At 35.5% G+C, this 10468-nt stretch overlaps 1 protein-coding gene across 4 annotated transcripts in view; it reads right to left on the minus strand.

Moving 5' to 3' along the window:
* Positions 1–9509, minus strand: part of Stxbp5 (syntaxin binding protein 5) — a 172013-nt gene extending 162504 nt beyond the window's left edge. For 3 of the 4 annotated variants that reach the window (XM_027939502.2, XM_027939501.2, XM_071612927.1), the window contains exons 1-2: positions 9099–9508; positions 7717–7814 (exon numbers count right to left, since the gene is read on the minus strand). In XM_027939502.2, the coding sequence (XP_027795303.1) occupies positions 7717–7814; positions 9099–9245 (245 nt within the window). In that variant the 5' untranslated portion in view covers positions 9246–9508. Of the gene's footprint in view, positions 1–7716; positions 7815–9098 lie in introns of all 4 variants that reach the window. The other variant, XM_071612926.1, reaches the window with a different exon arrangement.
* Positions 9510–10468: the final 959 nt, after the last annotated feature.

Below are 10468 nucleotides of genomic sequence, written 5' to 3' on the forward strand. Positions count from 1 at the left end.
TGAATACTAACTTCTAGATTCCTGATAAAGCAGAGAATACTGGCTAACTTTGCTGATCTGCGATTTTAGGACTGCACTGCATCTTCTCACATGTAATAATGTTCTTGATGGTTTATTTTAAAGAAAAATACCACCCAATACGACAGCTGCAATTTTCAAGACATCTATTTTTACACACTTAATGTCTATATGGTGATACTACTCTCATATTAAATGGTAATGTAGAAATTTAGATTTTTAGATGCTGAACTAAGAAAAAGATGGTTAAATGGGTTGGAGGCAGAATGAATTATATATATATATATATATATATATACACACACACACACATACACATACATACATACATACATATACATCTCACAGAGACATTAGCCTTTAAACAAAAAAAAATATTTAAATAGGGGGAAGAGTATTCTGGACTTAAGGAATCACTAAACACAAGGCTCACTGTGGAATATGGAGTACTAAGCAGTAAACTCTTATCAACAGTTCTGTTCCCTACCTCCTTCTATCAAGTTACCTTCCACCCATAGCCACAAGAAAAAAGAAAAGTTACATGGTAAAAAGAGTTAGTGTCCAAAAAGTTTTTAAAATGAAATACAAGAATGAGATAGTAAAGCAACTGGAATTGCAAAATCTGAAAGTGGATGACAGCCATATGTATAAATTATTCAAAACCACTAAAAATGAAAACTTAGATATATGGAAGATCACTAATTTCTTTTATTGCTGCAAATAAAAATAAGAAACAGATTCAATTTACAAAATAATTCAACTTACAAAATAATTATATAACAGAAATCTGAATGTCTTTACAGGAAAAAGTCTAAGTACATCAGAAAGTATCAATTTCTTCTTAGAATAATTTATGTTGCACATGACTAAGGGAAGAGATATGTATCAAGTACCTTTTCTTAGTCTTTTAGGATTATGATTTTATAAACTTTTAAATCACTTTGTTTTGCTTTCCAAGAAGTTGGTAGTTCTAGACTATGTTTAAAATCCATCTTAATAAAAGGTACTCAAGTCAAAAAGTAAATATATAATGAAATGCTCTCTTTATATCATTTTATTATGTTTCTAAACATCAAAAAACTATTTTGTTAATCTGCAATTGCCAAATACTAAGTATACCTTCTGATGATGCTGATATGTCAAATCAATTCAGAAAATTCTCATTTAAACATTATAAAACAAATCAAAACCAATACGTGTTAAATTTCTTCTTGTAAATAGCATGCCTCTTTGAAGCCAAATTAATGGCATAATAACATGAGATTATCTTTTATTTAGTGATACTCAACCCTACAGTCCACTTATTCCCAGCTATTACTCTTCTAAAGTACTACAGAATTACCAAATTAGCACTCAAATACCAGCAATTCAAGATAGTTTCCATACTAAATCTTATGTAAAAGTTAATAAGACCATCTGAAATTCTTTATCATTTTTAAGTAAAATCACTTTAAATTTACATATCAGTCATTAACACTCAAGAAAGGAAAGTAAACTTTGTTAATGGTAGTAAAAAATGCCCCAATTTCTTATGTCATAATGAGACTATCACACAAAGAAAATGGTACAATCTACCATCTTAGTACTCAATATGAGCTGCCCTTTCAAGGAAAAATGACTGTTTTTATTCATTCATATGCTCCTTCCTGATCTCTTTTGTACACAAAGGATTACATTTGTGCATCTACTGAACAAGTAGCAAGCAGTCAATAGATAGAAAGTAAGGAGTTACAATGGGATGAAATCAATACTACCTCCTTTTTTACAGGTATTCAGAACATTCAATCAAAAGATTATATAGACATAGGTCAAAGAATTCTCAAGTCCTTCACAAAGAAGTTAGTCTGAAAATTAGAACATAAATCTAATAATAAGGTAATGCTTCCAATATTTCTTTACTTTTTTTCTTTAGGATAGCAAAATCAAATTATAATTTTCAAATGAATTATAGTAAAAAACAAATGGAAAACAGAATACTCAATAGAAATAAGCTGACTTATGACAAAATGCTAATTTAGCACTCATTCTTCCTTTTATGCAGTTTTCTTTCAGGGAGAAGAGTTGAGAAGTAAAAGTATTTGAAGTTCCTTGTTTCTCCTCTACAGCTAGAACTCCATGTGATTGTAACTCTTTTTAACCTTTTTTTCAGTAGTATAATTATGTTGTGTAAAAATACAATAAAATAAGCTGCAAGTAATCTAATACTATCTTACTAGTCATTAATTTATTTCATACCCTGTATAAGAAACTTTAAATATTTTATCTTACAACATCTAAATAGCAATTTTGCAAACTCGTCTTTGAGAATAACATGACCATTTAAAAGGCAAACTCAAAGAGAAAACAGTAATTTTCAAGATCTTTTCTTCAAAGACTGCATCAGCTACAAAAATAAATGAAGTGGAGGCCTTCTTAAACAGCATCTGGCACCTATGAATGAAGGACCTGAAAGTTAAAGCCACAGAAAAAAATTTCCATAATAATAACAATCATATATGGAACATTCATAAAAAGGCCCTGAATGGTCTTAAAAGCTACACACATATATTTATTATGTTTAACCCTGACAATAGTCTCACAAGAGAGGTAGGGGTTATTTACAACTTTTAAATAAATGAAGAACTTAGGCTTAAGTGCAGTGACTCATCCAATCCCACCTGTAAGTGTGTGGGAGCCTTGGGGTTGCAACATTGCATGGAAGGCAACGGGGACATATAGTAGGTGGGAGCCAGGAATACTAAATATCCTGTAACATACTGGACAAACTCCACAGAATTAAACTGCCCAAAATGCTACTACTACTGAGAAACACTGACAGAGAATTAATTGCCAAAGCCAAAAAGCTAATAGTAACTTTAACATAAATTTAATAACGAAATTCAGGAAATTGCCAAGGACAAGCCCAAAATGAAATCAATCATAAAAGTATTATCAAATTCTTGTCTAAAATAAGAAGTCTAGGCTGCCTTTTCAAAATGGCATTGCAACAAAAGCAAAAGATGACATAATCTCAAACAACATTTCTCTGCCACCTCTTTGCCAAGTTTTCCATTTGTGTTTTATAACAGCTTTGATGCTTTATGTGCAAAATCTTATCCTTAGTCACTCCCTAAGATTTTATACCAAGGAGTCATTAAGTCCTCCAATTCCCATTCTTCCACATTTGTTCTGGGTCCTTTTTATTACATATAAAATTAATAGTTAGTTACCTATGAGATTTTACTTGTTCTATTCTTTTCATCTATGACACAACTGCCCCATTAATTATGAAAAAAAAATCTTTCTTCCTATTAAATCACCTTACATAACTACAATTCCTAACTGAATAGCATGCAGATACCTTAAGTTAACATTCAAGGTCCTTGACAACTGGCTTATTTCTCCTCCAACCTAATTAGGATCATTATTTCAAACAGTTTTTTTTAATCCTTCAAACTACTATGATGATTCTCTTTTCCAACGGTTTGCCTGCCGAAAATAATTCTCCTACTGCTTATTCCCTGCCATTCTGAATCCTTAATAACATGCAAAAATGTTAATCAAATGCAACAAATTCTAGTAATCTACATTTGTGTAATGTCAGTAAGCCCCTAGATAATTCTCCCCTGGTTAAGACGGGAAATCTCTTGAGGGTAAGGCTCACACCTTCATTTCTTTTGCATTACTCCCCCAGAACAATATATAGTTAGTTGAAATCAGAATTTTTTAATAAATCATCAAATATAGCAAGTTCATTTTTATAGTAAGAAAAAAATTATTCAAGGACACAAGATTTCCTAGTGAAAAGAACCAGAATTCAGGCCACAATTTGTAAACTAATGTTGTTTGACAATTAATAAATAAATGCTTGTTAAACAGAACTCTAAGATTAAAAAAAAAAATCACTTTGCAAACATGTATCCAGCAACATTTCACTGCAATTGAAAAGAGAATCAAGCCTCCTCAAAGTAAAGACTGCCTATTACACTGTATTTTCCACATATCAAAAAGATAAAGGAGGTTCTTTGATAATAGTTTTGATAATTTTTTTAAATCTCAAATTTTACACAAATTTAATCAATCTAAAATTCCATTTTTCTGCTTGGTCTCTAAATTTCTTTTTTATTTTTTTTTTATTTTTAATGGTACCAGGGATTGAACTCAGGAGCTCTCAGCCACTGAATACATTCCCAGCACTACTTTTTGTATTTTATTTAGAGACAGGGTCTTATTGAGCTGCTTAGTGCCTTGCTTTGTACTGAGTCTGGCTTTGAACTTGGGATCTTCCTGCCTCAGCCTTCCCAGGGATTACAGGCATGCACCACCACACCCAGCTTGGTCCCTAAAATTTTAACATATAGAATGCCCTCATTGTTTTTAGATGAAATTTATCCTAAAAATAAAATCAGGGTAGCTCATGATTCTATTAGGGTTATGAAAATATACTAGTAAACCAAAAGACTGGATGAAGACAATGGCAATATCATTAAAATACCTTCATTTTTCAATTATAACCCATTTTTCCTTTTACTTATCCATATGCAAAATAGTTATTTTATCCCAAGTTCTGATTCCTAGATTACTCAAAAAAATAAAATTGTCTGTATTTCTTCATAGCAAAAAGAATTAAGAGAATTAAATAGCATCATTATCATATTACTTTATATACAAAATTTATAAAATTATGCTTTTCTCCATCTCATCAATAAATACACTGTAATCTCATAATCTTTCCAGAAGCCAAGAAGGTTGAGCATTAAGCATTTTTATAATATCAGTCATCTGCTATACATTAACTCAGTAAATACACCAAATCATTTTGCATCATCACTGGTAAGATATTCTCCGAGGACTCAAATTTTCACTAATCCTAGCTATAAAATTAGAGGTAACTTTTTCATCTACTTGTTTGGGTTTTTTATTATTATTATTTTGTTTTGAAATCAAAGTAGGCAGATCAGCTTAGTAAGTCCTCCAACATTTAGGAAAATATACTATCAGTCAAATTAGACTTCTAATCTCCAGTTCTACTTCAAAAAACATCTCATGCTTTTTTACTGTGAAGTTTAGGAAAATACTTTATTTATAAGTGAATTTCTCTTCTTAAGACACTTTTTAGGGCAAGTACATTTTAGACTTGTTACAAAAGTCTAATATGAGAATAAAATGGAGACAAATATCAAAAGAAATCATTTGCAATAGGAAAAATACAAAGGCAATATCAATAAATGAACTTAAATATGCAAGCTAAACCTATATGGAGCTTCAAAATTAGAATGTATAAATTTAGGTATCTAGTTTCAAAAATAAAAACAAAACAAAACAAAATAACATATCTTAAAACACATATGTAGAAAATGAGACAAAAAAGAAAAAAATCATTTTCTATATAAGCTCATTAGTTACTTAAACTGAACAGAAGGAATGAGTATGTGGTATTGCTGGTAGACAAGCCAATTTATCACTCTGGGATGTTTATACAAATCTCATTAAAAAAAAAAAAAGTAAAGAAAAGACAGAAAGGAAAAGAAAAGAAAAGCAGAGACAGGTTTGATGAAGAGTTTTCTAGACTTCATTCTAAATATAGTAAGGGTTCTAAGAAACAAATTAGAGTATAATTATAAACTATAATTGCAGGCTCACTTTTACTCATATAATATTTAAAAATTATGGACACCAAAGGACATATACAAGTGATAATTTTAGACACCCGATTCTTGCTTTTTAACTGGCAATCAGCACTAGGCCCAACATTTTAACTATACCTTTGTGTCCACTTTTTAATTATTCAGATGTATTAGAGTTAAACATATTGGCTAAGACAAATACTTGGTTTTGTAAAAATAGCCTTGTTTGTTGAACTTATAATTAAATTATAAAGAGCCAGATTGGCTATTACAACAACAAAAATTATATGCTATGCAATTGTTGAGACCACACTCAGAAAACAGTAAAAACTGAATTCACTTAAAATAAAAACAAAATAATCCCAAAATAAAAGATTTAATTTAGCTTTAATTTTAGTTGAGTAATGAAATTCTTTTGTTGGAAAGGGAAAATCTGCTTTCAGTTCCAAAAAGTCCTTCTGGAACAATTACCTAGACTTGACACTACAGAGTTTCATTGAAAGCTGACAAAATTAACTATTCCCATCTCCACAAGACTAAAACAGAAATCCTAAATTAGAAAATCTTAATAATTGGATTCAGAAATAAAAATATCTAAACAATTTAAGTCAACAAATACTCTAGCCTCAACTATTCAGACATCTGGGCAAAAGTAGTTTAGATAATACTGTCCTAGATATTCACGGATTTCAGATGGGGCCTGGTCAGATTTTACCATTTAAAATATATATATGATTGTGCTACTAGTATTTACTATGTGTTGTGGACTTCACTTAGTAGCACAATTCAAAAACCCATCTGAAATTTTTTATTAGCATTATGAAAATCCTATACTAAATCAGAAATGAAACTTGAGGCATATCCTGACACTATGCAGTACCTCTTTCAAATATTTTAAAAGATTATAAGTCTATTTGTTTAACTCAAATTCTGAAAAAGCTGAAATGTAATTAGGTAAAATTCTTCCCATAGCCCCATTTCTTTTTTTTTTTTTTTTTTTGACAACAGTAATGTCTTGTGATTTTTTTTTTCTATTACAACATACTACCTCAGTAATATATAGGAAGCAGATATCCTACAGATGAATAAACAAAGCTTCTTCTTTTTAAAATGTTATGTTTTAGTTTAAAAATAAGAATATTTAGGTTGAGTATGGTTAAATGCCATATTAAAAGCAAACACAGATTATATTTAAAGTTAAACAGTATAAAAGAGGAAGTAAGAAAGTTTCTATTGTTCAGACTAAAAAAGTGATCTTGAAAAAATCTTTTGAAGTATTTGAAAAACTGCTTATCACAAAATTACTATATCATATCCAGGAAAAATAATTATTTTATTCAACATGTTAATGTACTCTTATCCCAACAGCTTTTAAAACAAATGAAGACTATAAAAGGGAAAACATCATCAAGAGAGTACAATTCCTATGTATTTTACAAGAAAATGCTGTAAAACTTCTAGAAATATTAACCCTTCATAATTTTTTATAGAAAACTAATTTGCTACATTTGTCTTCTGTTAATGATTTTCTAGAGGACATATGAGAAACAAATTCAAATCCAACCTCTAATCCAATAGAACAATAAATTTACATAATATACATATAAATAGTAACAAAAATTTCAAACTTTACCATGTATATTTTTTAATATCAAATAAAATGAGCACCATACTATTGTCTTTAAATCTCATCCTTAACAAACTCCACTCAGTAGACTACTAGGCATTAACAAATATATTTCCCCTTAGAAATTTCTAGCTCCTTGCAAAGAAAATAGTTATTACAAAAAATCTTTAGACCTCTATTCCAATACATGTTTTACAGCTGAGAACTGCCTCATCACCATACAATCTGAATGAGTATATACACATATGTATACATATACATATGTATATACACACATAAATATATTTATATATTTTCCCCTAAGGGAAAAGCCGACACCACATAATTCCTCAAAATATATGCCCAATTACACTATGTCTTTGGAATTACCCAGGAAAATTTTTTAAGTTTTGGAACTAATTAGCAACACAAAAGGACTGCTGAACACAAAGCAACCATTAAAAAAAAAAATTAGACAAAGGATACAGCCTTAAAGCACCAGTCTGAGTTCCCACTGCCAGGATCTTCTGTACAGGATCAAAGGCCAGGGCTGAAGGTTGATAGGGAAATCCATGGCGAACAGTCTAGGGTTGGGCAAGTGTCATCACAGCAACCAAGGTAGCAAAGGATATTTAAAAATAGAAATGTCAATACAGGCATTAGAATTTAGAAGTATACCTGATGCAAAACATACACACATAGGTGCTACTTTAAAAAAAAAAAAAAAGTGAACTCTATGTTAGTTATTAACACAGAACCTGAAATAAACAAAAATCTATTGCAGAGTAATACTTCAGTTTTTGCTTTTCCATACTACTGGCATTCTACAGAAAAAAAATTTCCTATTAATGTTCTATACTACTATGTCTGACACCAAATTACTAACGTTTTCAGTAGTCAAAAATTCTGTTAATTGATTTTAAAATGCGACTCATGCTTTGTTTCAAGAATAATTGTCTCATCATTTAACATTACTTGAATGCTAAATGCAAGTACTTCAAGGAAAAGTTGTCATATAATTCATTATTTTGGTCAAGGTATTGGGTAAAAGCAATTATCAAGCCATACCAAACATTTTGCAATTGTAACAGAATGGATATGAATACAACAAATGTTTTTGCAATTTACTATCAAGTCCATAATAATTTTAGAGTATTAAGGCAAAAAGTTATGTATATACAGACTTTTAAGAAACTCTGACGTATGAACACATGGATATTTATGAGGAAGGCTGACATTAATAACAAAACACCACGTTTGTATTTCTCACTGAACAGCTGGTGAATTAATTCGCTGCATCATTCTTTCTGAATTACAAAACGCTATAGCAATTATCTTGCCATTAGCAGGCAAAAATCTCAGTACTAACTTTTAAACCTAACATAATGATAAAGAACCATGCGATTTCATACAGTAGGCCACTGAGACACGTTGTAAGAAAAAAGTGATGAGCAAAGACCTGGTTGAACAGGTTTGACTTTCTGATAAACAATATTCACTAGATAGACACTGTTTTTAAAGGAAATCCAGAAATTGATGAATTTCATTAAAATGTTATAATATAAAAGCTTCCAGATTATTGCTAGCAGTGTCAGGATATGAATTAAAGGGAAGATCATATGTTTGAAGAGCCTTGAAATGATTATTGCTTCTTGTTAGAAAAGAAAAACACCAAGGGAAAGTAGGATATCAGTCTTCAAAATAACCTACCAAGGAAATGTTTGCTAGGGGAGAAACGAGCTCTTTATGAGAACTACAATTATTATTGGCGCTCGTTTCTCTTGCACTACTGTGTAAATCCCGAATCGCCCCCTAAAACGACCCCAGTTTTCCGATGACGGCGTAGCAGGGTTGCGCGCTCTGCTCACCTTACAGAGCTGAAAGTGCTCGGACTGGAGCGTTTCCTGGATCTCAGGCTCCCGGTTCCCTGGCGGGTGCTGCTGCTGTTGCTGCTGCTGCGAGGCCGAGGAGGAGCCGGCGGTCAGGCCGTCCAGCACCTTCTTGAATTTCCTCATGGTCTCTGCTGGGCTCCCCCGCAGCCCAGGAGCGGAGGCACCAGGGGTCCCCGGGCGGGGGTGACGGGCCAAAGCCAAGGGCAGCAGCGACCCAGGACCCGGAGGAGTGGGTGAGCGGAGGAGGAGGAGGAGGCAGCTGGGGGAAGCAAAAGATAATCCGAACAGGAAATACTGCGGCGACGAGCGAGCGGCGGTCACAACAACACCGGGTAGCGACCCCTCTTCCTCCGAGGCCGCCGCGGCTGATGTGGCGCCGCTGCTGCCGCCTCGCTCCGCGGCCCGGCGGCAGCAGCGGAGGTCGGGCGCCCGAGCCCGCTCAGCCCAGCCTCACCTGGCCGCGGGCGGGCTCTGCGCCGCGCCGCCGCCCAGGCTCGCTCGCGTCGCCGCCGCCACGTCCATGGCCCGCGACCCCGCGGATCCTCGCCCGCCCCGGACCCCGGTCCCTCGGCGCGTCCTCCTGCTGCTCTTCCGCGGTCCGCAAAAGCCGCTCGGCCTCCCGCCGCTCAGCGCCGCAGCCCGCCCAGCATCGCACGCACGGCGCCCGGGGCGGCTGCCGCGCTCCACCGCCGCCGGACCGGCCCGCCCTCGCACCTCAGGAGCCCGGCTGCCTTCCTCTGGCGCCGCCGCCAACGCCGCCGGCTCTTCCCGCCCGGCCGCTCCCTCTGGCCTGACTGGACGCCTCGGCACAAGGCACCAACGCCCGCCCGAGCAGCGGCGGCAGCCGCAGTTACAGCGCCCGCCGCGACGGTGGCGGCAGCTGGGCCTCCGCGGAGCAGGGCTGTGGGGTGTGCGCATGCGCGCCGCAGCCTGCTCCCCACCCGCGGCTGGTGCCCCGGCCCCCAGCGGCAAGAAACTGGGGCTTAAATTATCCTCTGCGAAAATCCCAGACGCTGGTTGAATTTCTCCCTCCCCGGTCGTGTTGCCAGAGTATGCAGCTGCTTCTTCTGCAGCCGGCATAGTAATAACGTTGAGGACCAAAAACCAGCAGGAAGCCTTGGCTTCAAATTCGGTCCTGAAGCCGGGGGTTGTGCTTTCCCCCTTTCCCGGGGTGCCCGCCCCCGGCGGCTGGCTGCACTCTTTATTGTTGTTGCCTTATTGTGGACTTTGTTCTGGATTGACTTGGATTGGAGTTTCTTTAAAAAGGGGCGTCTAGGCAACGATTATGTCAGGGGCAAAGCAATGACAGACTTAGAAATGTCCTAGGAAAGGAGAGACACCCGTTG

This window comes from Marmota flaviventris, chromosome 6 (assembly GCF_047511675.1).
Source record: "Marmota flaviventris isolate mMarFla1 chromosome 6, mMarFla1.hap1, whole genome shotgun sequence".
In the NCBI taxonomy this organism is placed as follows: domain Eukaryota; kingdom Metazoa; phylum Chordata; class Mammalia; order Rodentia; family Sciuridae; genus Marmota; species Marmota flaviventris.